The sequence below is a fragment of the Neolamprologus brichardi genome, chromosome 8, assembly GCF_056152115.1.
Source record: "Neolamprologus brichardi isolate AB-2024 chromosome 8, ASM5615211v1, whole genome shotgun sequence".
NCBI lineage: Eukaryota > Metazoa > Chordata > Actinopteri > Cichliformes > Cichlidae > Neolamprologus > Neolamprologus brichardi.
The window spans coordinates 22,983,479-23,011,454 of record NC_142111.1 but is presented as its reverse complement, the minus strand read 5'-3'; the positions used below and the strand labels follow the sequence as shown (position 1 = coordinate 23,011,454).

Below are 27,976 nucleotides of genomic sequence, written 5' to 3'. Positions count from 1 at the left end.
AAAAGTTTTCATCATTTCTGATGCGGCTTCAGTGAACAGTAGATGGCTCAGCTGAAGGTCCAGATGCATCTCTCAGGTCCCGTGTCAGGTGTTTGATGGATTTATTCCTATTTCTTAACAACATAACCTTCAGATTCTGTTTATCTGCTGTTTTTTTTTTTAAATGTTTTCAAGTCTGTCGCTCCTTTTGCCCCAAACTTGTCCAGTTTCCTCAAATTTTTTAAGGTCACACTGCACGCTACACAGTTTGTTTGTTTTTTTTGGCCAATAGCTTTTTTAGAATCACCTTGTTGGTGCAAATATACCAGTTTATAACTGCAAATCAGTGTTGTCTTTGGCATTTTTCAAGCATTCCTCTGAAAATAGGTACAAGGACTGGACTGAAAATGAGTGAAAAAGCAGTCAATGTCCTAGGAAAAACTTCAGAGGTCCACTTTAGAAAAATGACAAGAAAATCAGGTTTCTTGGAAGCGAAATATAAAGAAATGAGTGGTGGCTCAGGACTTTTGGACAGTAATATATTTTGTTTTAATACAGGGCCATCAAAACTTGAAACCTGCTTAAAATCCAGTTTTATTCCCTGGTTTTAAACCAAGACCCAATCCTAACAATACACAAGTTATTTTTATCACGTTTTAGTATTTTCAACATTGCTCGTTTCTTTATCTCTACAGCAGTTATACAAAAATATAAAGAACAACAAAAAAACCCAACAAAAGTTTACATTAAATATCACTTTTTTAATTTCTGTTGTAGATCATGACAAAATATTTTCAGTGACTGTCTGAAGTTCACTAAATATTAACCCCCATCAGGTTCACAGGCCTGTTGTGGTATCGCTTTGAAATGTCTGCCTCGATCTGTGAAAACAAACATAACAATCATCAGTTACTTCTGAGAACACTGTCGGCGTAACACTTAGAATTTGTACCGTTTCCATGTCACATAGAATATGAATACCTTTATGTGTCTGCTCATATTTAAACAGAAATCTCACAATGACAGTTTTCAGTATTTGCTGCTTCCTGCAGCCTCCTCATTTGACATAGCTAATAAATTATCCACCGTGCCAACAGAAACAAATACAAACATAATGCTGTACCAGCTTCTGGAGTTCCCGGGTGCATCCTGCCAGCAGGTCAACACGAGGCTCCAGCCTGGACTGCTCCTGCAGGGCTTCCTGCCTCTTCTCTGCCATTGTGGCTCCTTTCAGCACCAGAATGTCAGCCTGCTTCATTTTCTGTCTCAGCATCTCCGACACGCGCTCAACATACCTGAACACGCACGTCACATTAAAAACAATGAACGAAAGGTGCAACATTTCTGATGCACACAAAGGGGTTTTTCCACTTTATTTAAAGACTGATGCTCATGATAGAAATGACTTATGTCATTTATACTGAATAAGTGGCTCTGTATTGTAGCGGTTAACTTATTTGCCTAACAAGCAAAAGAGCCTCAGTTTGAGCCCACAAGGAGTCACACAGGGGTTTGTGTCAGGAAGGGCCTCTGGTGTAAAAATCTGCCAAATCAAATATGCAGAGCTACTCGCTGTGAATAAGTGAGCAGCTCAAAGTAGCTTATATTATTTATACAGAATAAAATGTATTGTCAGTGTACTTTACATAAAAAAGGACCTGCTACAAGGCAATTAATTAAGCATTCTGTACTTTAATTTCCCTTCTACAGAAGAGAGACAGAATAATAAAAGTTAACTGTCTCTTAAATCACAGCCAGTTATGGTAGAAATGAATCACAGAGCTAATCACACTAACCACAGACATGAATGTCAAGGTAATATCAGGCTTGCAATTTTTTATCTGCAAAGGTTTTTTCTGGGTCTGATTGGAGAAAGGGGATCCTTAAGAGTACAGAAACTCCAGATTTTGTGGCACAAATTCTAACTTTCACTTTCTGAAATAAGCACAGGAATGGGGAACTCCAGGTCTCGAGGGCCGGTGTCCTGCAGGGTTTAGATGTGTCCTTGATCCAACACAGCTGATTTAAATGGTTAAATTACCTCCTCAACACGTCTTGAAGTTCTCTAGAGGCCTGGTAATGAACTAATCATTTGATTCAGCTGTGTTGACGCAGGGTGAGATCTAAAACCTGCAGGACACCGGCCCTCAAGGCCTGGAGTTTCCCACCCTTGCGCTAAGCTATAAACTTGTTAAGCTATTATATACAAAAGTCACAATAAAGTGCTAAAAGAGAAGTTTGAAATGCTAGTTCTTCATCTTATGTGTGTTATTTTACAACAAGGTTATGTATTCACATTGTTTCCTGAAATAGAGATCAGTGGTGATCATGCTGATATTCTGGCGACCATCATACCGTGGAGAGGCGTGAATCATGAACAGGTGCTGCATCCGGAGAGAGGTGAGCCTCCCCAGAAGGTCCTGCACCTCAGACAGCATCGCCTGGATGTGTTCGCAGGTTTGGCCTTGGATGACCGAGGGGGCCTGCTGGAACTGGCTCATAGCTACCACATCGCCCTCTTCTCTCATCTCAGTCAGACGCTGAGTCAGGAACACCTCCAGCTGCACCAACAAATGAAGCCAGAGTCATGTGTTAGTGACAGAAAACCAAATCTGGCATTAAAACACTTATATATAAATATCACAGTAAAAAATGCAATTGCACCTCAACAGTGGGAGTATTCTTTCAGGTCCTAATCTTCTGTTATGTCTGAATGCATAAGACCATATCAGCTAAACGTTTATCAGGACCAGATTTTTCTATTTAATCCACGTAAAAGATTAGGAAATCACACCATCTGCCTTTATTGCCTCTTTCCTGAATTTCTGCAGTTCTCTCTGTGCAGAGGTCTTCCTTATCGCACCAGCAGCTGGTTAACCATGCAGCAGAGACACTCCTGACTAGTACCAAACACCGAAACCATGACCCAATTCCAATCCCGGCTCTATACCTTTTCACTTCATCTGCAGTATAAAGTGGCCGCCTCTGCATTTCACTGTTGCTATGCATTCGTCTTGATTCAGTGCTACAACTAGAAACTCTTTGACCTCAATCTTGGCGTTCTTTTTTCACCATTTTAACTTCTTACTTGCAGCTTTGTGCCCATCTCTTTTGAGCTTATCTAAAACTTTATAATGACATGTAGCTGCTGTGCTCATAAGAAGGTCAGGCTGCTTCTCAGTGGTCTCATAGCCTTCACCTCGATAACACACTGCAGCTATTTTATTCAGCTTTCTTGTTTTCTTTCTTCTTGGTTTACTCCGTCCTGACTGGACTGCTTACCTGCCAACATATGTATGTTTCTACAATCTGAAATAACCTTCTGAAAGGCATTTGGATTACATACACCAGCAATTTTCAGCTGCAGCTGTGTCTTTATTCTTACTTAGCCACTGCTACAGAGAAGAGACACACAAGGAGATTCTTCAAATCTGAAGTTATACTTTGAATACTACATTATACTTTACTGCACTATTATTTGTGTTCAGTAGTACCTAATACATGTGAATTACTGCAACCTGTTTGCAGTGTGCTCTGCCTCCAGACGAAAATCAAATGAGGCAGGCTTCAGACACCCCCTGTACCCACTTAATTAAAAGTACAGATAGATGTGTGCTGCTCTGATGGCCTTGGAAATAAAATGTTTTGATTTGAATTAAATAATAAGTATGGTGCACACAACTACATGGATTGACTGCTAAAAACTGAGTCAACTCTTGAGTTTGGCTGTTGTTCACGCAAACCTTTTGTTCCACAACATGAAACACATGTAAATAGCTCACTGGTTAATCTATTATGTGTACTAGAGAAGATGCTTACTGGCAAATGGCTAAATAAGACTGCAGATAAGTCGTCATCAAAGTGAATGTAGGAGGTGATGGTGAAGTCATAAGACTATGGCGTACTTTATTTGTAGCCTAATGGCAGAAATACTTTTGGTGGCTACAGTCATGTTTCGGACATCACGAGTTTTCTTGCGTCATCCCAACATTTACAGTCCCTCCTCTCACCCTCCACACTCCCTGCCTTTCCTTCTCTCTCGCTGCCTCCTAACATGCCTTCCCCCTTTCCTCTTCCTTTGCATTCGCCAACAGTAGCAAAGCTTTCACCAGCACTCTGACGAAGATTCAGCACTGAAGGTGGTCTTCGTTAACCCGGGCTCTGACTGATCCAGTATGGGATTCTCATTCTTCATGATCCACATGTTTGATTTGGCCAAGATTTTAAGCCAGATGCTCTTTCTGACACAACCCTTCCCATTTATCTGGGCTCGGGACCAGCGTTACACATACACTGGCTTGTGGACCCTCGCACAGCTGTGTTCCAACAAAACCTGTAGAAGACATAAGCTTTAACCTTCCAGGAACAGGGTGTTCCTAACTTATTGGGTGGCCAAGAAAACCCCCCAAAAACATTTCCCCGGCACTTCTATTTGAAACTAAGCAGTTCAATTAGACCTATTTCCTTAATTTAAATAGATTAATGGCTTAGTGAGGAGACCTGTGGGAATAAATGATTTTTACAAATTTTCATCATCAATAATTTTGTGCAGAACATTTTACAATCATCACACAACCTTAAGTTAAAATACAAATGTTCAACCTAAAAAACTGAGCAACACTTAGCTAGTCACTGAAAGGTCACTCCTTCTATCCTTCAGAATTTTAGTTTTTAAAAACTGCAATAAATATAAACAACAAGAAGAGACTGAAACCATACAAATAATTAAAAAAAATGATAATAATCAGAAAATGTCCTCTGTGTCAGTCTGTGGAACTGTTACCTTACACGTTTTTGTCTGAAAGTTAAAACTGATGCTGTTAAATGCTTTTCACTATCGTTTGCAATGCAAACCTTCAGCAAACCTGGTGTGTTTGGAGTAAAACAAAAAGTTTTTAACAACACACTCTCCCTCATTTGTGTGTTCTGCCTATAGCTTTATATCATTAGGCTATATACAAATATCTGTGGGTCTTGCAGAAGTAGTCTTTACCTCCATCAACTGGTCAATGAACCGGCTGCGTGACTGAGGGTTTTCCAGTACAGTTAGAGCATCTTCACCCCTCGCCACTCCCTCAGGGCCTTCAAAATAAAATGAGTCTTTTTTAGCAAAGGGACATTTCAGCAGCTGAGCATGTGACAGCTGCAAACATAAAAGGATTAGAAGGGGAAAAAAAGTTTCTCACAGTCTGTGCCCACATCCACAATTTCAATTTCAATGGGAGCTTCTGCGCTGTCGCCCCAGTCGATACCGCCTGACCCGGGGTCCTGAGGAGGGAGACGGAGAGAGAATAGTTCAGCCTTTTACCTACCATTACTCAACTGACTACCTTCTCCCAAAAAGTAATCAACACTGTGGTTTATTACAGCTTTTTCTGCCTGGTATAGCTCTACAGTACTTTTAGACATTTTCACCCAATATATCCTGTAGTTCTGCAATCATGTAACCATATACTTTTACTTTATCCAGCAGTTCTCAAACTTTTTCTGGCATATGCCCTTCAGAACCTGAGAGATTGCACCAAACAGAACAAAATGTATTATCAAGCATTAACAATTATAATGAAAGAACAAAAAAAAGAAACAAAATTTAATTTGACTTTATTAAAAGTTAACAAAAATGCCATTAAAGCGTTTTTAATATTTTATGGTGCAACATTTTTGACCATTTATTCATAGCGTCTGTATATTCCAAGCAACTATACAGTAAAATATCTATTTTGACCATTTATCCATTAATCTGAGGTTATGCTTGACTCAATGGCCACTTCGTACACACACTGATGTTGCAACACAATACATCACCACAACATTGTATATGTCAGCGGTCCCCAACCCCCGGGCCTCGGACCGGTACCGGTCCGTGAGTCGTTTGGTACCGGGCCGCGAGAGTTGAGGCTCAGGTGTGAAATGTAAGGTTTTCAGGGTTTTTATCGGTTTTCAGCGTTATTTTGTTATCGTTTTTATCGTTTACTTGGTTTTCTTGGGTCTTTTCACGTGTGTTATGAATAAATCTCCTCTTTTGGTACCGGTACTAATTTTATTTTGTTGTATTTACCCGCGACACCTTAAAGGCCGGTCTGTGAAAATATTGTCAGGTATGAACCAGTCCGTGAGGCAAAAAAGGTTGGGGACCGCTGGTATACGTCACTCACTGCAGTCCCCTGAAATGAATTGTGTCCCTGCAGGGAAAAATACACCTGGTAGTGCGTCACTCAAACAAAAACAAAAAAAGTGTCTTTTATTTTCAATTTTTTTTTCTAATTTTTTCTAATTTTCTTGAACCCCCCCACCCCACTCCCAGGATCCTGCACTGATAGACTGTGGAGATGCAATTTTCCACACCATTGGTTGTACCAAAGAGCTGGAGTTGCATGCCAGCAGTAATGGCACAAATTATGTTGCAAATTGCTGCACATAAGGGGGACAATAGCGAGCAAGCAACTTTGCTTTAGTGGAACCTACACAATGAAATAAAGTTTTTATTATTATTGTTGTTATTATTTTACCAGGCTTCATATGTACAATTTACCTTGTAGTTTTAGCCAGTTATTTGACTGTGACCTATTTGGTGTTAATCAGCTTGATTACATTTTTTCACACACACTGAATTTCTGCTGCAAAATTCAGGCACTGCAGCTGGTTTAAGATGATGATGTACCTTTAAAAAAAAAAAAAAAAATCACTATATTGCACTCTATCACTGTTTTAGAGGAAAGGATGCAACGCAGACGTGTTCAGACGCCCTACCTTGGAGTTCGGCTCCAGGCTGATTCCCCAGTCTATTCCATCCTCAACTGTGATGCCTGAACTCACACCCAGGGAATCTGATACTTTGCCAAAGTCACCCCAGTCGATCTAAAACAGATTTTAGAAGACGAAGCAGAAACAGCGGTAAGAAAGAACTCCTGCTGTGAGTGGACATTTGGAATCACTTTGAAACATGCAGGCATTTACTGATAATTTCAATTATGGCCCAGTTTACATAGTGAACTGATATAAGATAGAATAATTAATGGTTCTTACTAGTTGAGCACAACAACAAGAATACACATGCAGTAAAACTAACCGTGTCCTCTGTGATGGTATCAGGTGGTGATTCATCCACAACTGGCCTTTCAACAACTGTGGGAACTTTCCCCGTTTTCCACTCATAAAATGTTGCATTCCCTCTTTTTTGGGCAAATGTCAGCATAGGGAGGACTGGCTCCGACCTACAAATGACAACATGTGAGCTCATGTGACGCAGCACAAACATTATCTATGGTTTATGTAGTTAAACAGAACAGAAAGTGTTTCTTTCAAGTTTACTTTCATAGTTTTTTGTGAACTGCTCTAATGGATATACACAGATGTTTGAGCTGTATCTGCAAAAATATACATTTGAGAGAAACTGCGACAAAACAAAACATAATATTTTAAGGCTGGATGATAAACTGGATTTCAGTTACAACTGAAAATAATTTAGCTTCCAATATTATGAAAACACAAAGTTTTTACACTGAAAGCTGCAGTCGCCCAGTCACAGATGCATTTATAAAGGCCTTTCATGCTTTTTTTGGCCCAAGCACACATCAACACGTGGACTGGAAGAGCCGGGGAGTCAATCACTTTACCTCTGATTAGCAAAGGAGCTGCTTTAACTCATGAGTGAGCCTTTGGACAACCTGATCTATCTAGAACGAGTTAGGATCAGGAAACGTGAAGGATCATTAACAGTTGCCTGCAGCTGGCTTTGTCTTTTTAACTCAGATTGTCTCTCATCTCATCTGTTTTTGGCTCACTCTTCACCTTTTATAACTCATTTATTCACTTGTTTTCAGTTTGAACGACATTTAAAGTTCAAGGAGATTCCCCGTGAAACGTTTTTAACCGTTTGTTAAGTTTGTAACTAACCAATTTTAAATACTTAAGATTTCAATATTGCCCAAAATAACAGTAATTATGTTTTTTTCCCCCATAACATGGCATCTCTACTGTATCCCTTACTCACCAGTCACAGACAAAGTTTGTAAAGGCAGCGTAAAGTTGTATTTGCTCTTCGAGCCTCGCAGCATCCTTCCCGACTTCGTCAAGAACCGCTGGTAAGTCCTTCACCAGAGCCTGAAGCTCTCGAGGCACATTTTCACCCTGTAAGAAGCAAATAAGTCAATCAAAGGCTCAGAAATCCTCACATAGCACACGATTGTTAAAGCTTTTCCACCAGCTTCCTGTCAAGTTTAGATTTGAGTTTAAAATCTTTGTTCTTACATTCATGGCCTTACAGGGTGAGGCCCCCGCCTAAGGTTACTGCTTTCTGTTCACATTCGCATCAATCAGTTAATAAAATGCGTAACTCTGAGTGTTTGTGTCTGAATATTCTCCTAGAGGTGTGCACGTTTTTGCACTTACTGTGATGCCATACTGTTTGCAGGCAGCGTAGTAGCGTTCCCTCAGGTCTGCAGCTGAGCTCTGGCACTCCACCTCCCGCCTGCTCAGCTCCTGCTGCAGCTGCTGAGCTTTGGCCAGCTGCCTCCTCAGAGCCGGGCCTTCGTAGCTCACGTTGCGGCTCAGCAAGCTGGCCAACTCCACTGGGACGCACAAACACATTTTTTAGCATTCAGCACATGCAATTATTTTGTTTCTTCAGCTGGATTTTGTGGTCGATATCCTAAGCTACACAAATGCAGCAACAAAATTAACACTTCATAACCTTCCTGCTTTAAAAGAGGAAGCCTACAGGTATAAGCAAGTTAAATCTAAGACTTCAGGAACTTTAACATATCTTAGACTAAATTTAAGGGCTGGAAAAATACACCAAAAACCACAGACTGTATAACAGATACAGCATAGCTTTAAGATCTAAAGCAGCTATGGGAAGTGCTTTAATGCTGCATTCTTTCCATCCAGCAGGGGGCGACTCCTCTACAGCCACCAATTACATACAGTCTATGGCAAAAATACACTTTTTTAAAGTAAAGTTAAAAATAATCACCAAGACAAAATATAAGGTGGTTCATGTTGCTAGATGTCAGTTTTAGCTGCTAATTTAAAGTTTTCAAACCATAGTAAAGTGACTTCTATATTTCTCTACATCAGCTGAATTTGATATTCACGTGTTAGACTTTGTACATCCACGAGGCCCTACTTGGGAAACTTGATCATTAGAAGGTGTACATAGAGCTCTAAAATCTACTGTGACGTGCAAGCTTCACAAAGAAGTTCTCTTGGACTTGCTTTGTGCTGCTATATAAGCAATCTGTACATGGAAAGTTTTACATTTTAGTCCCCAACACCGGATGATTAAACTGTTTTTCTGTTAAGGCAGCAGAGTTGTGACATTTCTGACCACAGAACATCAGAAAACACGGTTGAAAGAGTCGCAGTTCTGCAGACAGCAAGCTGTGTGAAAATAAACTTAACATGGTTGAAATTTATTTGCACTAAAGAATGCTTTTATATTTACTGATTCGGTTCATCTGTCTAAAAACTACAGATGAAAGTGAGCTTTTAGGTCAAATATATGCCTTGTTTATTGTCCCTGCAAAATAAACAAGCTAAATAAATAAAAATAGATAATATGAGATAAAGTGACAACAAACGGTCTCATAAGCACTTTGTGTAAACAAGTAGACTGGTCTTCTTTGCCTTTTCCACCAGTATGTTACAAGGTCAGCATCCAACTGGGCCTAAACCAATTTCCCTGGACCCAAGTACAGGGGTCCCTATATTTAAGACATTCTTTTAGGCTTAAGCTACAATAATTAGGTTAACCAGTATACATTATCTCATTGCTAACTGGTTTAAAGCATATTAAACAGCATGAAAGTCTTAGCTGAACTATAAAGCATTAACACATATTTGTACACAGTCGCATTTCACGACCTAAATGTTCAAATGGGACAAAAATAGCAGCACTGAGAGATGGAAATTTGCACATTAATGAGACAAAAAACACTTAAAACTCAGTAAATATGAATTAAAGATATTTTAAGATTTATTTTCAAAGGAGCCAAAGACACCCTGTATAAAATACAGAGCAAAAAGACACGTAGCTGCGTTCACAGGTGTTTTTATACTATAATGAAGACATATTGACACTTACCCAAATAGACATTATCTGCTTCATAAAGAGACACAATCTCCTGCCAGTCCTATGAAAACAAAACCACAAGGGAGAAAGTTTTGCAGCAGAAAACCCAAATAAAAAAAAATCCCCTTAACATGTGACATTGACATGTATGAATCCCCTCACCTTCATCCTCTGTGATGAGTATCTGCCAAAGATGTTCTTGGAGGAAGCCTCAGTTCCCTTCAGGATCTCCACGATCCTCAAGCAGTGAAAGTAGTGAATGTCTGTCAGTGAAAGTAAACAAAGCACAGAAATAGATGAAGATTTAAAAGCAGTGCATATTAACAGCTGCTTAAAACACAATAAACACCAAAGCCACGCTCCTCTGCAACCCCTGCTGGTGTTGCAGTAGCAGTGCAAGAGTCTTTGGGAGTTGTCTGAGGTTAACTGCTAGTTGTCCACAAGTTGTGCAAAAGCATGCCTGAGGTTGGCTTGGGATTGACAGCACTTATTGCTAAACCTTGTGATGCTCTCCTGACTGCCATTATTAGCTTAGATTAGACAGTATTTTAAAATAAAACCATTAAAAAACTCCAATGTTAGTCTCCACTTTGTTGCAGTCATTAGCAGGGTTGTAACACCACCTTAAAATAAGAATGATAACAAGAAAAAAAAGCATTAATAAAGTTGTGAAGTGGGGTTTAAGCCTTCATTGATGATTATAAAGTAACCCGAAACCTATATCTGGTTGGAAAGGGGAGTCCCTGAGAAGAGTAGAAATGGTGCTAAATAGCCCGCTGGGTCCATAATAGATTCATCTCTCAGAGAAGTGGAAGGATGGGTGGGTGTATTGAGTTGTAGGGGACCTACAAGAGCCGGAGAGGAGCGCCTTGATCTCCTCGTTCTCCGGCATGTCCTGGATGGCAGCATTGATCTTCTCCCTGATCACCTTCACTGCACTTTGCCATTTCAGGTTACAGTGCCTCCGATCCACCAGCCAGTCTGCAACCACACAGAGCGAGTTTACGTCTGTAACATCTGTTTCAGCCAGCATGCTAAAGGACTACAGGGCTGTATTAGCTGCTTGTAGCCCAGCTGCAGAGGAACACATAGAGAAGCAAGTGCTTGTTTTAAATGTGCGTGTTTTTGTCTTACCTAAAAGTTTGCTGGTCTGTATGTCGATGGGAAGGTTCTGAATGTTCCGCTGCAGGGAGACAGCCAATAGATTTTGTTATTTACACCTTTTACTTCCTCTTTCCCCTCTCTTATTTAACTTACGGAAAGGACAATATCACATTAAACCGTTAGGAAGACATCGTGAATAAATATCTTAAAAATGTCATAGGACAGACTGTTTTCTTTGCTAACTTAAACTCAGTGTAAAGTGTTCATTTCTCTGTCACTTAAGTGGACTTTTGACTGTGTCAGCTAGCTAGCGTTAGCTCGCAGGCTAGTTTTTAAAGCCAGCTCGGAAAAAAAACGAAATTTAATCTCACCTCCATTATTTCCTTTTCTTTTTAAAAACGTTTCCGATCATTCAGGGCTTCATTATACGATTATATTCCGGTTTATATCCAGGATTATCATCACCATCCGGAGCTTTCCTGTTTATGACACGTTAGGAGAAGCAGAGCCAATAGGAGGAGGCGATGTTGCCGTGTCGATGGCTGCATTTGGATTGGTGAATCGTCGTGGCCCCTGATTGGTGCAACTAATGAGACTGTCGCTAGAGGGCGGTAGTGTCACTTTACTTAAGGTCAGTTATTCCCAAACTAAGAGTAGCCCATGGAAAATGTGGAAGAATACCTGGAAAATGTTGGCTATTTCTTGTTATGGGTCAGTCATTTGTTTTAAAAAAAAAGGTCTCATGATACTTCTTGCACAGTTAAATAAACATAAATGTAGTTTCCCCTCAGAAAAGGAAATCTACATCTATCTAGACAGTTATTACCTGTAAGCCTGTTAAAATAAAAACATTTGACACAGTTGTAACAAATGTGCTCCAATTTCTTTAAAAATGTATTTAAATTATTCTGGTTCTGTGTCTACATCTCATTTATATCTCTCTTTATTTGTTTATTTTATGCTTTCCTATATACTTATTACTCTATTATCCAAGCACACTATTGTAAGTATGCTATTTCTTTGCACTTAATGCTTTGCATGTTTAAATTCATGCACAAAATTGAGGGGAAAAGAATCAGAACATTAATCCAAAGTTTTATATCCACAAATAGGAAATTTTGAATTCCTAAACTTAAATTTATTGTTTCAAAAAACTTAAAAAATGAAATTTGTTGAAATGAGATGATGAAATGATGAGAAATGGGCTAGTGGAACAAGAAGCTCAGACGTAGACAAGGGATGAGAACAGTAGTAGTAGATCTAAGACCACAGCAACCTTCCTGAACAGGGTTTAGTAACCATTACAGACATCCCAGAAAGGGTCTCCAGTATAAAGAGTCGGACAGGCCCCCGACATGATTCACTCCTGCTAGCTGAAGAAGCTAACTGCACAAAGGAACCAACTGCTAATAAAAGAGGCACAAGATCCCAGAGGATCCCCAGAAGGGACCAGTCCCATCCAACTACCGGCCAATAACCTGCCTCAGTACCACATGGAAGCTCCTGGCGCGCATCACAGCGACTAAGATGAACAGACATGTGGCTCATTACATGAGTGGGGCACAGAAAGGAACTGGCAGAAACACCAATCACCAATTAACGTCACATTTTATGGCCATCTGTTATATTTTATACATTTGATGAGATATCATTATTAATACTTATTTATGTTTGATTTTGGCCATTCAGTGATTAATAACTAAACATTAAACTTTGTTAACTAAACTATTAACAAAACATTTATTTACTAAACACGTTTTTTAAACAGTTAAATGTGTCGTTACAGTTTTATTTTGTTCATTATGTCACATAATCTTAAATATGAGAAAACAGAGACTGACACAGTGTATTCTTGTCATTGAAAAAAGTGATATGGGTGAAAAACAACAGTAATAATTCAAAAATTTGGCTTCTTGTGAACTCCAGACTGGACAAACATGAAAACACAAGCATTAAATCCCTGCAGCAACAGAGTTTCTGTAGTGGCCTAATTTCAGTTCATTTGAATGGTGACCAAACTTGCAAATTCAGCGTCTATTCACTGTCTGTGATTTTAAACGAGCCATGCAAAGCAGCTCGATTGCTCTCGTTCTCTCCCTCCAGCTTAAAGCCATCACAAAGACTTATGTAAGAGAAAATGCTCAGTGAAAGGTGACTTTATTCTGACTCCAAAGTCCACATTAAAACAATACTTGGATTTAAAGGGAGACTGATAACGGGGGTTTTATTTACAGTTTGGAAAGCCACTCACCTCTCAGGTTCACATTAGCCCTGATGTCAGAGATCTTGATATGGGACTGAGCTGAAAATCACATGGCTGCAACATTTACTCAGTCATGCACTCAGCTGGGCGGGCTCTAGGTGTGTGTGTATGTGTGTGTTTGAGGAGGGTGTGTGCTAAAGAGGAGTGCAGAGGGACAAGGTAAGAGGGAGAGGCAGAGGGAGAGAGATGCTGTACCTGTGCACGCTCACCTGAGGAGAGGAAAAAGATTCCACAGAAACACAAAGAGAGGAGATAGAAAGTTTATAAGCATGGTGAGACAGTGTCGCATGTGAGAGAGTCCCCTTTCAGCCAGCACACTGTGAACAAGGTAAGAGAACGAGCGCACCGGAAAGCCTCCGATGAACTGCAGCGGAAACTAGACTTTTATCTGTGCAAGAAATACACATTTAACTCTAATTACAAAAATCAACATGCTACTTCCATCTTTTTCGCTGGTATTTCCACAGCTCAGCAACCCTGATCAACACATTAGAACTGCAATACTGTATTTGTATAGCCAAACAACAGCTAAAGTCAAATTTCCAAGTGAAAATGTCAAAAGTTTTTTGTTTCTAGCTCCTTAAGTTTATTTTTTCACAGTATGTGGATGCAAACTGGATATTTTTGAGTTTTTCAGGGACAAAAACAATAAATATGGAGACATTAGCTTGGGTAACTTGAGGTGAGTGCTGTGTTTTAACAGTCAAATTATGGCTGAAGTAAAATTCTTTGGAAAACAGGCCTGGCTTTCGATGATTTCAGCCTCTCAAAAGAGAAAACTTGGGGTTTTTACTTGTCTTATATTAAACAAATGCAGAGTTTGAGAGCTTTTGATTTACAGAAGAAAACATTGGAAGAAATCAGCTGGACAGCTTTGCCGCTGTTTTTAAAGGCAGTTAATTGAATAATTAAAAAGGGTAGAAGCCTGAAGAAGACACTAATGCATTCTCTTACATCAGAAAGTATTAGGAGGCCCACAGGGTTACTATGCATGCTAAATAACATAGTGCAAATATGTTTTAACATGATTTTATTTGTCATGTTTGAGCTGGTTAGAATAACACTAAGTCATAAAAGAGCTACAGTCACAAATGAACCTTTTTGGACTTTGCACCTGTGTGAAGTTTACAATTCAATCAGCCTGTGGATTTTTGTGACCTTTGAGAAGGCAGGAAGGCCTCTGGAACAAATGACTAAAAGACATTTTTATTAATGGAAATAATCAGACGAGCTAAAAAACTTTGCTGCTAGGGGTCAACAGCAAGTCTGGTACAAGGGATGAAACCTGAGAATCTACTGAACCTTCAGTTTAAGTTACGTGGGCAGCAAAGCCCTCGGTGCCCTTGGAGGCTCCTCTCTGTCTTTCTGCGGCTCAAAAGTTATTATTTTCAAAGACTTTGCAGGTCGTTAGTGATTTCTGATTGTGCGCCACAGTTCCTGCTGTGATCTCTGAGGCTTTGCTTGGGCGGCTCACCCACACATAACAGAATACATGGTAACTTATTAAAATGGAGGGCCTCCTTTGTGTCAACAGGAGTTTTTGTCTCAAAGGTCACATCTAAGTCAAACACGGCATTCTTTTGGAAATATGTGTGCACATCGACAAGCTGTCTTACTTAACATGGTGTGAAAGTGCCGAGAAGGTATTTTGTCTTGTAGAAGCTGTTTTGATGGAGAGTCAAGAAAATTATGCAAATGCTCTGCAAATGTTTGCTATGAAGAAACCTGTCCTTTGTGTGTAGGAATAAACAAACAGATGATGAAACAGAGAAAAAAATGCTAAAATCTGAGGAATGTGACATAAAAGAAGCTATGGAAACCCAAGTAAACACTTTGAAGTGGTTCAGTCCCTTGTAAAAGCTCTTCTTGGTGAGCAACTATCTGTTACCCGAGCGTCTGTGAAAACCACACACCCAGGTTATTAAGCAAAGAGCAACACCGGGTCCAGAGGAATAAGTGTAAAAGGCGCCTGCATTGCTGTTTCCAAAACTTTAAATCAAAGAACCTTTGCACTCTTCGTTCGTGCCATTTGTCAAACATCACATGGGTCAGATAAGAGTAGGATGAGTGTTTCTGCAAAGGGCATGGACTCTTTATTTGCATAGGTGCTACATGATAAAATAACCACACCAAAGGGCCTGACTTCCTGTCAGCCATCATAAAAGAGAGCGATATGGTTGTGTTTGTGAAAGTCATAAAATCTGGTTTATGAGCCACGCTTTTATCTAAACACTTTTTTAAATGTTTCATCCCAACCTTCAAGTTTAAGTTTTAAATGTTGCAGAGAGAGGTGGTGTTAATCTAAACGACTTAATAAACTGCTCACTATGTGTTTATCGCACATTCACATGTTTTCATTGAATCTATCTGGTCCCCGCTTTAGTAAAGTAGCTCAACAAAATTCCTCTAAATTCTGGTAAAACTAAAATAAAAAGACGTCAGAGCTGGACTTACCATAATAGTCTCGCTGATTGCGCTTACAACTACAGTAAAAATGCTATTATTTATTTATTTTGTGGTTTTGAGGACATGATGCACTGCTGTAAATGTGAAACTTACAAAATTCAGTTTAAAATATGTAAAGTAATTTCTGACTTTTTGTATTTTGGCAGTTTTACTTGGAAATAAACCATCAGAACAGTTGCAGGTTAGCTTTCTGTCAAGCTAAGGATCAATTTGAAAACTGTAAAGCCAAGCAAACACGCCTGGAGTTAAATGCAGTAAAAACAGCTTAAAAGAATTTGAAATTAGAGCTTGAATTACAGCCTTAGTTTGCAGAAACATCAGAAAAAATCATGCTAAAAATTAAAAACTGCTTTGAATATCAATCCCTATAAAATTTGAAAATGAAATTTCGAGCAGAAATGCCACACCCATTTTAGTCGCAGGTGTACTGGGAAGCCTCATAGAGGCTCACGCGTTGCAGGTTGCAAGAAATGGAAACAGGCTGTGTTAGTAACTGAGAGGTTAACTAGCAAAGGTTTTTTTGTCACTGTATTCAGCATTAAGGGGACAATACATGCAGAATATGACGAATCAGAGAAAGTTACGGTTTGCCTTAATTATTCTGCTTTAATTATTCATGACACAAAATCAACAAGTTGCTGGAAATATTCCTCAGAGATTTTGCTTCATGTTGACATGACAGCATCACACAGTTGCTGCACATCCATGATGTGAATCTCCTGCACCATTGCATCTTAAAAATGCTCTAATAGATTGAGAACTGGTGACGTTTGACATCATTTGAGCTTTGTGACATGGTGCGTTATCATCTTCCAACAACCAGCAGCAATATTCAAGGAGGCTTTGGCTTTTAAACAATGCTCAGTTGTTACCAAGAGCCCCAAAATATGCCAAGAAAATATCACCCACAGCATTACACCTCCAGCAGCCTGAGCCATTGATAGACTAATTTTGCTGCAGAAATTAAGACTCATCAGACCAGGCAAAGATTTTCCAGTCTTCTGTTTTGCAGTTTTGGTGATCCCTTGTTAACTGTAGCCTCAGTTTCCTGTTCTTAGCTGACAGCAGCGTTACCCTGTGTGGTCTTCTGCTGCTGTATCCTATCTGCTTCAAGGTTTAACATGTTACATAATCAGAGATGCTCTTCTGCATACTTTGGCTGTAGGAAGTGGCCATTTGAGTTTCTGTTTTCTTCCTATCAGCTCAAAGCAGTCTGGTCATCCTTTGCCCTCTGACATCATAGGGATTTTAATTATGTGGGAAAATCCCAGCTGATCAGCAGTTTCTGAGAAACTCAGATCAGCCCATCTGGCACCAGCAACCATTCCACGTTCAGTGTCACTTGAATCACCTTTCCTTCCCATTCTGATTATGAACATCGTGACCAAGTCTAAATGCTGCCATATGATTGGCTGATTAGATACAGAGGTTTAGGAGAAGCTGAGCAGGTGCACCTAATAAAGTGACTGTAAGTGTATATTCTTTACAGACATAAGAATATATTAAAAGAAGGTGGAAGAAATAGAAAAATAAAGACACAAAACATATTTTCTGTGTGTATTCAAGATTATTTATGTAAGGCATGATCCCACCCATGAACTTGTTTATGACCTCATTGATACGATAAAAGAGTCGGCATGAAAGAGTCAGCGATTGCTCCATAAGGAAGTTATTCGACCTGTTTGGTTACCTGGTGACCGAGGACCACAGAGACCTGGGTGTATTATTCTGTTATCGTTACCTGTGTATGTATCCATACACCTGAAATAATACAGATGATATCACTTGATGAGAAAACCCAGAGGCTTTTGGTTATGTTGTGATTCTTACGTGAACAACAGAAAGACACCTTTGTCATTATGTAACACGTTTCCAAACTCCTAGTTCAGCATCGGGACGACAGCTTGCTTCCCCAGTATTTGCTTTCCTGACTTTATATCAGATCACATGCGAGCGATAGAGGATCCTGTGCAGATCATCATTAATTTATCAGCTGAGAGCAGAGTGTCAGGTGTTGCTCCCCCATTAGGTTACACCTCGTAATCACGGAGATGTGCACTGGATGATGTAAGCCAGCCGTAGTACCGTCTGCTTTCTACAAACCAGTCCTGCACAGAGCAGCAGAGTAAACAGTGTTGTTTGTCTTTTTGAACTGGTTCACCAACAATGAGAGAATGACATAACATTAAAGGCATGATGTTCAGTGCAGACTGAGATTCATCTGAATGCAAATCTGCAGTGAAGTGAAAAATTTGCATCTACTTTTTGACATTAAATGTAAGTAATTGGAGCTATAGTTATTGTAAGTTAGCAGAACTTAAAATATTAATGCATTTTCCCTTTAAAAAAAATGAATAAATTTCAGAATTTAAATCTTTTGATTACATGCTATATGTATAATTTAACTTCAGATCAATTAAAGTTCTTATCAAAGAACTTCAGTCACAGTTTTACAGCTTTGCTGTTCTCGCATGAATGTAAATAAAGGACATCCTGAACAAATGAACTAAAACACAGAGGAACAAATATAAAACAATGAAGTGTGGCAGAGCTTGTATAAATTTAACTAACATCCATAAATGACTGTTGCAAACCTCTGGGCTTTCCTACACTGGGCACTGTAATATCATTGCTTTAATCTTTATTAAACCCGGAAGGGAAGCTGCTGAGATTAAAGGAGAATGCCCTGGGGCAATAGAGGTGCAACATGTTTTTCAATAGCAGGAGAAACCAGAGCTACCTGGGGAAACCAGCACAGCAGCACAGACAATACGCAAAATTCACACAGAAGCAGCTGCTTGGGGGCCCCCACATCAGCAGAGGGCCCCCAGTTAATTTAATAAATATGTTAACTGACCGGTTTAATCATTCACTGTGAGCGCTGAGCTTTTTCAAGTTAGTTATTATTAACATTCACTAACAATAACAACAATAACAGAAATGTCAAGGGGTGGTGAGCTCAGGGGATATTGTATGGAAACAGCAATTACAGCGTTAACCTATTTGTACTCTCTGGACAGTTAGTTTCCATTTAATTTATTTAACACTGTTTTTAAAGTTGCGCTGTTACGTAAAATAATATTTCGGTCTGTGGTAAATTCTTTGTGACTGTGCTGCCCTTTTGCACAGTTTAAAAAAATTAAATCAGTGAACAGTTTTAAAAATCATCATCTGCTTGTTTATTGTATTTCTTTCCAGCACAGAATAATTAAGCCATTATAATTGTTGTGTTAGATGCGTAATGCAGAAATGGTCAGGCAAGGGCAATATAGCTAATAGTGGCTTTGCTGACGTGGGTGGCTGGGGGCCTTTAATCAAATTCTGCTTAAGGCCTTGTAAAACTTTAGGCCACCTCTGTGTACGAGGCTTTGCAATTTACCACATAAAATCACCATTAAATAATTTGAATTAATTCAAAATAAAAATAAATAAATAAGTGGAACTGGAGTTTATTTTATACAAAATACTGAATTATTTCTTAAAGTACATTTTGAGTTATGATAATCTAATCCAATGTTTTGTATTTTTATATTAAAACTTGACTTTTATTGACGTTAGCAAAAACAATTTGACAGAAAAAACATGGCTGATAATGGCGTCTCTCAGGGATCAACATCGGGCCCACTGTTAATTACTTTCAACATGCATTTATTCAGTGTAATTTCCCACTCAGAAGCGTAATGTACATTTTTATGCTGATGATGCTGTCTTGAGTGCCACTACCAAACTTTCTCCAGCTTAGCCTTTCCTGATGTCAGACCTTTAAATTAAAACTGGTTGTAAGTGATACATTAAAGTTTCATAAATACTTGGCTATTCAGTTGATTTGTAACACTACAAAGCTCTTATTTATATTGTATGAATAAATGTAAATGTCTGACTGGTTTCAAATCTTACTCTGGTCAAATGATAGTGATAAAGAGATCAGTTTTGATCTAGCTGTACATACTGTAGTTTTTTTTGTGGCCTAGACCCTTTCCTGACTACAATCAGATATGCATTTATAGATGAAAATAAAAAGACTTTTTGTATAGATAAAGACTGACTAACATGTCTGCATTAAAACTGACAGAATAAATACTGTTTTGACGTGTACAAAGTAATGCTAAAACACTTTATTTACCTGGAATTCTTTGCTGTTGCTCACCACACGCTAAGATCTCTGAACTTTACAGGTCGATCCTCCAGTCTCTGTTGGTGCCATGGCTGACTCAAGCTGGTGGAGGCTGACCTTCTCACGCAAGAAGAAGTCTGAATCCAAGGTTCTGTATGAAATCCCAGCAGAGCATGGCAGTAACACTGGGAACAAAGACCACCCGAGTAGTAACGGCTCTCCAGAACTGGACAGCCAGTTGAATGCCAAACTGGAGAAAATCGTCGATAAATCTGCCACCAAAGGACGCCACGTCAAGGTCTCCAACTCCGGCCGCTACAAGGAGAAGAAGAGGGTCCGCGCCACGCTGGCTGAGAACCCAAATCTGTTTGCAGACAACAACCTCAGTCAAGAGAATCATAAAAAGAAGACAGAGAAATAGCACAGAAAATGCACATACTTGATCAGTAATGTGTCATATACACATAAGAAGCTTCAAAGATGGCTTGAACGTATGCAAACACCACCATGTTGTCCTACATGTACTACTACTGTGCTACTATTCACCACACACAGGTAAACACAAGAAAAAAAGACACTTAAATAAACAACGAGGTGTCAAAATTTAAACATCCACCCGGCAGACGGGAATTAAACACAGTCCTGGACACATTTTTCTCCAGATTTTCTGTCTTTTAACTTTTATATTTACTTCCTTGTGCTCATGCTGTTGTTTTATATTTTCAAAAATGACATGAAGGAAAATTTGGGGAATTCTCGCCTCATGATTCAAATGTAACATTGCTGTCATTTAAGTTGTAATTTTTTAATGTTGTAGATGTAGTGCTATGTTTCAGGTTTTTATGTTTTGTCAAATGTCAAAGGAAATTTTTATTACATTTTTATGACCAAAGACTTGACGTCACTGATTACATCTGAAACATTATGGTGGATGCTTTAAAATATAAAGGCCCCCAAAAGTATCAAGTCATCATCAAAAAGACTTGAATTTCTCAGCTCTAAGAAACAAAATGTTAAAGTAAATTATATGTATTTATTTATATATCTATATACACTTGTCAAGTAAAATAGCCCCAAACAGGGAAGGACAAACATCTTTCGTCCATCCTTGTTTCCACATGTTCTTAAATGAAAATTATAGATTGTATATAAAAGATTAATGTAACCATTAACGATCACCATGTTGATCTTGTCATGCAACAATGTCAACTTTTTCTCGAGGCAACAGTCAGTTTGACAACATATTTTGCAGCCACAAATATTAAACGTTTACTCGTGAGGGATACATGTGCAAATTGCAGCTCTCATTGTCATGAATTCTAAGTTGACACCCTGAAAAATGCTCTCATGTTTCACATATGAAAACATCTAAATTCACGTTGGTTTCCTTGGAGGTAGAAGTTGGATAAGAGGGTGGAGTTCTAAATTATCAGCTAGCCCTAGAAAGCCTGATTAGATAGGTGCAGTCATAAACCGCAGTTTCGATAATGTTCAGTATCGGTCAGTACAGCTGATCACACAGGAAGAAAAGTGTCAGAAATTCCTTTAAAATGCTCTAAAAGGCACCAACATGGTTTAGATGTTTTGAAATGTACATGGCAAGCTACAGTTGCCTATATCAATGTCTGTCACTCCAGCCACAACTGTAATAATGCAATCTTTAAGCCTTAATATGCTTTAAAAAAGTCAGTTCTTTAAAAGAAAATCATCCCCTCATAGTTGCTGTTAAGGGGAAAATTAGCTACAGGGACAAAATTCAAGCTGTAAATTTAGATTGACTCATTTCTGGAGCCAGGCTTTTAGAGGAACTGCAGGTTTTGGCTTTGTTTTTCGAGCCTGGAGGTTGCCCCGGGTGACCGCGGTACAGTTTATGGATACAATCATATCAGAAAACATGACTTGGGTATGCTAATTGTGCTTTTGTACAAATCAAATATCTGTTTATGTCATTGTGAATTAACTTCACGCTGTTTTGTTGGTTTAACTGTCCAAATAACTCCTGCAGCCATTGCATGTGACACATCAACAACAAGAAATGCTGTCTGTAATTTTTTTTCTGAGATGCTTTTTTGTTTGTAATAAATATAAAAGTTGTTAACGTGTAAGATTTTCTTCTGTTTGTGCTGGAGTCCAAAGCGAGGAGAGCTGTTAACATGCAGATGGTGGCCTGTTTAAACGCGATGATCTTGGTGAGGTCGTTCTTTGGGGTTAGTGAGCTGTTCAGCCTGTTTTGTTGACATGGTGATAGTAAGCACGGTGATATTTGACACCCTGTGGTCTGCTTCTGCATTTTGTAGTGGAGCTGCCCTGCTGTTAGCTGAGAAAATGACAGATATCGTCGAGTGATTCACAGAAATCCACAAGTCAACAGTTAATCCATGAGAATATTGCATGTTTCTAGTGATTCTGAGTGATCGTGTTTCGCTGAATCTTGGCGTTTGTGTTAGCTGTGCTACTGACATCTGCTGGTCAAACGCACACTCAGTCCTCAGTTACAAATTAAAACTTTATTAATAGCTACCACAACTTCATCCTCAAACAATACAGGACACACAACAATTGGCACAAATGACATCACGCGCTCTTTTAATCTCACTATTAAAAGGCAGTCACTGCAGAGATACTGCCATAGATTTAAGACTGATACAATCAATTTAAATTAAGTTAACCACCAGTACAGGTCACATATTTTCCATTGGTAAGTGTAAAATCGTATTTGTCACCAATTAGAAGAAAAATATACTTTAGTTGTCCACAGTGTTGGGGAGTAACGGAATACATGTACCGCCGTTACGTATTTAAAATACAAAATATGAGTAACTGTATTCCGTTACAGTTACCGTTTAAAAAGGTGGTATTTAGAATACAGTTATTTTGTTGAAATAAATGGATTACACGGCGGTACTTCCCTGTTTCATATTGTGGCGGGTCAGGACTGTTTGGGTTTTGTTTGACAGCTACGTTCTGTTGTTCCAGGCGGCAGCGTTGCGGTTGCCATGGTTACAGGGTGACGCTCTGCGTGTTTCCTGGGTGAGAGAGGCCTTTTTGTTGTTGTTGTGCATACCGACGTTAACGGAATACGTTACAGAATACATTTTAGGGCATGTATTCTGTATTCTGTAATGGAATACATTTTAAAAGTAACCTTCCCAACACTCGTTGTCCAGTTAACAGACTTGCGATTTTTTCATGAGTTGCTAACACGACTAAGACTGTAAACTCTGTCTAGAGACAACAATGAATTTGAAGCAAATATTAGTTTTCTCATGAGGAACAAGCTCTCTCCGTCATAAATTCTAAGATGACACATTGAGCATGCTTTAATATTCCCCATATAAAAGCCTCTAAATTCATTTTTATATTTATTGTTCAGGTTATGGCCAAAGATGGTGTTCTGAATGCATATTTAGCAAAACAGTCACACTTTTCTTCCATTAACGATGCATTTCACGACCACCAACAACTATGAAGTTAGTGCCGATAGATTTGTGGTAATGTCCATGTAAAAACCCCAAACCTTTGGACAGCCTAAAAGCAATAGTCGCACTGGATTGGATATGACCGTTTAGCTGTACCTAATGAAGTGGCCACCATGCATAATTTTGGGGGATTTGAATCTTTTCTCTCAAAGAAATCAAGAAACTTAACACAGCGAGCTAAACTTAAACAATTGTCTCAATTTTCCATATTTTCTTTAGAAAACTACAGACCTGTAAAGAAATAATCACACCAATGGAGGAGAAACTGCAGTTAAGTGTTGATGAGTGGAACAGATTGTGCTTTTTAAGAAATAAGAAACAGTTTTCATGTCCTAGAAGGTCAACGACTGCCCTGTTAAACAACCACAGCCATACTGTTAATCACTATTTTGAGTGGGTAAAGTTTGCTCCACTTTTTCAGGCCAGTGCCCTTTTCCATTACAAAACACGGAAAACTCAAAAGTTGCACAGTCAGATTGCGCCACGCTGCTCCACTTATCCACTTAGCACACATGGTTCACCTCAAAGACAGCACAGTGACATTTGGCTTGTTGATAAACCGCGCACAACAGCACCTACGCAAGGTTATTAATGTGAGGTAAAGATGGTGATCTTTTTAAATCAGTGATAGTCGAGATGAAACGTGTCCTCTCCTTTATTTCACAGTCTGCTGATGCTCCTCATGGGGACAGTCGCTGGTACACCCAGCCTCCCTCTGCAGCATGCTGAAACTCTCCCAGCTCGGACTCTCCGTCCTTCAGCTTGGTGAAGACGATGCGGTCGTGAAGTCTGTTCGTCTGTCCCTGCCAGAACTCGATTGAAAAAGGCTTTACGATGTAGCCGCCCCTGTTGGAAAAGCACATCGTGGGACAGTTAAAGGCAACGAACCGAAAAAGCTTTAAGAAGCCATACCAACATGTTATTAACTTTAATTAAGAGCAAAGGTTTACCAGTAATCAGGCATAGGCACCTCTGTGTCCTTGTACTTCTCCTCCAGTTCTGCATTTTTCTGCCTTAGATACTGAAAGAAATTGTGAAAACTGAGACTTAGACATTGTACGCATCACCTACAACGTGCAGGTGGAGCAGCTTCGGCGCTTACATCTCTGTTAGGCACAGTAGTGCTTTGTCGGCTCACGACAGCGCCGACCTGGCTGCTCTTTGGGCGGGAGTGGAAATAATCGCAGGAGCTCTGGTAGGGGATCCGCTCCACGGTGCCTTCAATGCGAATCTGAAAATCAAAATTAAATTAAACAATACATTTACTATGAAAATAAAAAGTTTAAAGAAGAACGCGTAATAGTAAAATTAAGGTTTCTGCACCTGTCTGTTCAGCGGTTCCCAGTAGAAGACCAGGCATGCATGCGGATTGCTCTCCTGTGGAGAAGAAAGTGATCAGAGGACCCGACAACACAGAAGAAGCCTTAAAGATTCATGGATGAAGTGAAGGAGGACATGCAGAGGGTTGTTGTGACAGTAGAGGATGCTGGACGCAGGGTGAGATGGAGGCAGACTTTATCAACAAGGGGCGACAAGTGTCAGTATTTGATTTAAGACAAAAAGGAGACAATGCATCAAAATTCATGCAAAACATTTGAAACCTGATGAATAAAAAATTCACGCGATATAATTTTTATTTTTAATAAAAACAAAGTCTTCAGAAAGCAATCAGTACTTCGTCTGGTTTAAAAGCCAAAGAATAAAAATGCATTTTCAAATGTTTTTTTTAAAGATGTCTAAAATCAGTGGATCACCTGCTTCCATCTCACCCTATAACTGGCCTCTAACATGAACCTTCTGTGTGGTCTTCTTCTCTTCTTCCTGCCTGGCAGCTCCATAGTCATTATATTTTGTCCATTATATCCACTATCCCTCATCTGTACGCGCTAAAACCATCTCAGCCTTGGCTCATTGAGGCATCAAAAACCCTTTGAAACTCTAAAGCAAGAATTGATAACGTGTTCTGCATAAATTATGGGCAAAAATCCAAAGATAAAGAGTTTATTGTCTCCAAAGTCATAGAAATGTATTTGCAAAGCTCAAACCAGTGAATTGGTGCCATTTTTGTTTGTATGACTGATACAGATGTTGATTTGTAATTTTTTGTGCCTGCTAACTACTCGCTTAAGAAATACATTATTGATAAAAGCAAAAGAGCTGGACTCAATAATATAATGTTTAGCATTTAAACACAGTAACTAATGACACAAGCACAACACACTGCACAGGTCAATTGCAATATCTGTGAGACAATAACACAGGAAACAGGAATAATTACACATTTATTCAAAACCACCTGAGGGCAAAAGAAGCAGAGCATGGATGTAGACGGCTGCTGACAGAGTCAGCGATAAAGATGCTTCTTACCAGCTCGCAGCCCTTTCTGCTCTCATAGTTGGTGAAGAAACGGAAACCTTCACTGCTGTAACCTTTCAGGAGGACCATGCGAGCGGACGGACGTCCATCACTGAGTCCACAACAGATACGATTAATTGTACAAAACTGTGAAAAGAAATCAGCTCCAATCTGTTCAGGTGGCAGCGTTTCTTACTTGGTGGCAGTGGCGAGGCACATAGCATTGGGCTCTCCTATTTCAGGACACTTGGTGGCTTCATCAAACCAGTTTCCAAACTGCTTGATGGGGTCGAGAGACACGAGCTGACTCTCCTCAAAGCACTGGAAACAAAACAACCGATACAGATGTAAAAAAACATAGGAAAACAGACACTTTTACATAATGCAGGATTCAAATGATTCACTGATGCTTTTGGATTATAGTGAGTACAGGCTGTAGGCAGTATAGTTACGATTTAATTAATTATTCAGTTGTGTTTATCACTTTTAAACATGCCAGAGAAATATGTCCTATTTAGAGGTCAAAGTTGAGGTGTGAAACATCTGGGGAACACCTGCTTTCTCCAGCTGCGTGACCAGATGCAAACTTCCTAAAAGTGAATATGTGTGGGACAATAATTACACAGCCTTTTATCTGAATGCAACTTTCCAAACAATAAGAATGAAAGGAAGATTTTTGCTTGATAGTATTCTTAAACCCATATTATTTCACAGGCTTGACCCACTCAGTAGTTTTTCCTTCTCTTTTTGGTAGTTTCTATACATCATATCCTGCAGAAATCTGCAGAGCTCATGACTTTGTAGTGACTTCCCTTGCACTTTTCCCTGTTAAGCATGGGATAAGCGAAAAAAACTGTTAACTGGCACTTTATCCGGGAAGATAAAAGCCAGATTTTATGGTTAACGGTTTTAAATACTAGAGCCAACAATATGTGGGATATCATCTGAATATGTGGGATGAGGGACAAAGGATAAAAGTGTGTGGCACCATCTACAGCTACAGCTAGGATGTCCCATTTTAATGGTGGTGACAGCACACCATTCATCAATTTTTTGTTGTTGTTGTGGTCATTTTTCAGTACTACACAGGGGTGTGTGTTTCATTAAATGATATCAGTTCATATGAATCTCACACGAAACGTGCTTAAAAACAAAAACAAGGATAGCAGTGTCCCTCACAGCAATAACTTCCCTGTTTTGAACCTCCTGGGGCCTTTCTGTGTTAAGTCTCAATGACCTCAATGTGCCTGCGTCTTTTTATCCAGGTAATCCGGCTCCCAGCCCAAGCACATGCATGTGTAGGTTAACTGATGAAAGCTGAAGATGATAACCAGATTTTGAAGCTACTAAAATAATAGTTAATTACTGTATTAATTTAGCAATGTAGATGAAAAAGTAATTCACTGAAGTAAGACGCACCCCATACGGAAACATTTAACGCAGTGGGATCTGGTCACAGACTCTATCCATGGCAGCCAGATTAGATTCCAGCTGTGCACACTCACTGCATCTAATTCAGGGTTCATATCGTGACCTTGCATTTGCACAGAACCGACAGAGTGGCTTCAGTTACATGACTCAATACATTGTATCCCAACGCAGGTAACTGAGTAGTTTCTCACCTCCAGATCTCCTTTGTACCGCTTCCTCATGTTACTCAGGTCCATACTGGTTCCGCTGCAGTATTTCGAGGTAAAAACGCGCGGCAGCCCTACTATCCTAGTGGCACGAGAGGGCAGATTTCCTCCAATAAAGCAAATATGCCTCAATATAATCGTACTGAGTATGCGCCTCATGCCTGTAAAACACACGCTGACGTAACGCCCCCTTACGTAAAATGTTACGCAAAAGAATGCTGTAAGAAAATCAGCGATTTTAAAATCACATTTTACTCTACTTATTTAGAAACTATGTAATCTACGGATTTATGTTCATATGAACTAAAAATGCAAACAAAAACTAAAAAAACGAACGTCGGTAATGGTACGTCATTACGCTAGGACGCGTTCGCGTACAAGCCCACTCGGAGTCTCTTCTCCGGCATTGCAGCAATTTGCTTATTATTTTAGCCAAATTATTTAGATAACACGTATATGGATACAGGTTATCAGTTTTTAAATGTTTTCCGACGTGTTCATCACAAA

The 27,976-nt window shown here is 39.3% G+C and overlaps 3 protein-coding genes across 3 annotated transcripts; 1 reads left to right on the top strand and 2 right to left on the bottom strand.

The window, feature by feature from the left end:
- Positions 1–456: 456 nt before the first annotated feature.
- On the bottom strand, positions 457–11,690 carry cdk5rap3 (CDK5 regulatory subunit associated protein 3). Its single transcript, XM_087844876.1, has 14 exons — positions 11,527–11,690; positions 11,186–11,234; positions 10,901–11,032; positions 10,214–10,314; positions 10,064–10,112; positions 8,371–8,549; positions 7,973–8,109; positions 7,049–7,193; positions 6,730–6,837; positions 5,166–5,247; positions 4,973–5,061; positions 2,335–2,540; positions 1,103–1,274; positions 457–860 (listed from the first exon to the last, which is right to left on the bottom strand). The coding sequence occupies exons 1-14, from the start codon at positions 11,530–11,532 to the stop codon at positions 795–797; spliced, it is 1,521 nt and encodes a 506-aa protein (XP_087701002.1). The 5' UTR covers positions 11,533–11,690; the 3' UTR covers positions 457–794.
- Positions 11,691–13,569: 1,879 nt separating this feature from the next.
- prr15lb (proline rich 15 like b) lies at positions 13,570–21,197 on the top strand. Its single transcript, XM_035908739.2, has 2 exons — positions 13,570–13,746; positions 20,060–21,197. Exon 2 carries the CDS (start codon positions 20,087–20,089, stop codon positions 20,417–20,419), a length of 333 nt encoding a protein of 110 aa, XP_035764632.1. The 5' UTR covers positions 13,570–13,746; positions 20,060–20,086; the 3' UTR covers positions 20,420–21,197.
- A 1,294-nt stretch (positions 21,198–22,491) lies between these two features.
- On the bottom strand, positions 22,492–27,772 carry pnpo (pyridoxamine 5'-phosphate oxidase). The gene is made up of 7 exons (XM_087844875.1): positions 27,455–27,772; positions 26,029–26,153; positions 25,845–25,944; positions 24,801–24,854; positions 24,580–24,708; positions 24,428–24,498; positions 22,492–24,323 (listed from the first exon to the last, which is right to left on the bottom strand). Exons 1-7 carry the CDS (start codon positions 27,626–27,628, stop codon positions 24,158–24,160), a joined length of 819 nt encoding a protein of 272 aa, XP_087701001.1. The 5' UTR covers positions 27,629–27,772; the 3' UTR covers positions 22,492–24,157.
- Positions 27,773–27,976: the final 204 nt, after the last annotated feature.

Excerpts from the sequence above, each read along its gene's own strand:
- cdk5rap3 (XM_087844876.1), bottom strand. Across the intron at positions 7,194-7,972 it reads ACAAACTTTGTCTGTGACTG|GTCGGAGCCAGTCCTCCCTA; the intron begins GTGAGTAAGGGA and ends TGTCATTTGTAG. Across the intron at positions 5,248-6,729 it reads GCCTGGAGCCGAACTCCAAG|GACCCCGGGTCAGGCGGTAT; the intron begins GTAGGGCGTCTG and ends CTCCCTCCTCAG.
- prr15lb (XM_035908739.2), top strand. The coding sequence starts at position 20,087 with ATGGCTGACTCAAGCTGGTGGAGGCTGACCTTCTCACGCAAGAAGAAG.
- pnpo (XM_087844875.1), bottom strand. The coding sequence starts at position 27,628 with ATGAGGCGCATACTCAGTACGATTATATTGAGGCATATTTGCTTTATT. Across the intron at positions 26,154-27,454 it reads GGTACAAAGGAGATCTGGAG|TGCTTTGAGGAGAGTCAGCT; the intron begins GTGAGAAACTAC and ends TTTTGTTTCCAG. Across the intron at positions 24,324-24,427 it reads GTGCCTATGCCTGATTACTG|GGGCGGCTACATCGTAAAGC; the intron begins GTAAACCTTTGC and ends CTTTTCCAACAG.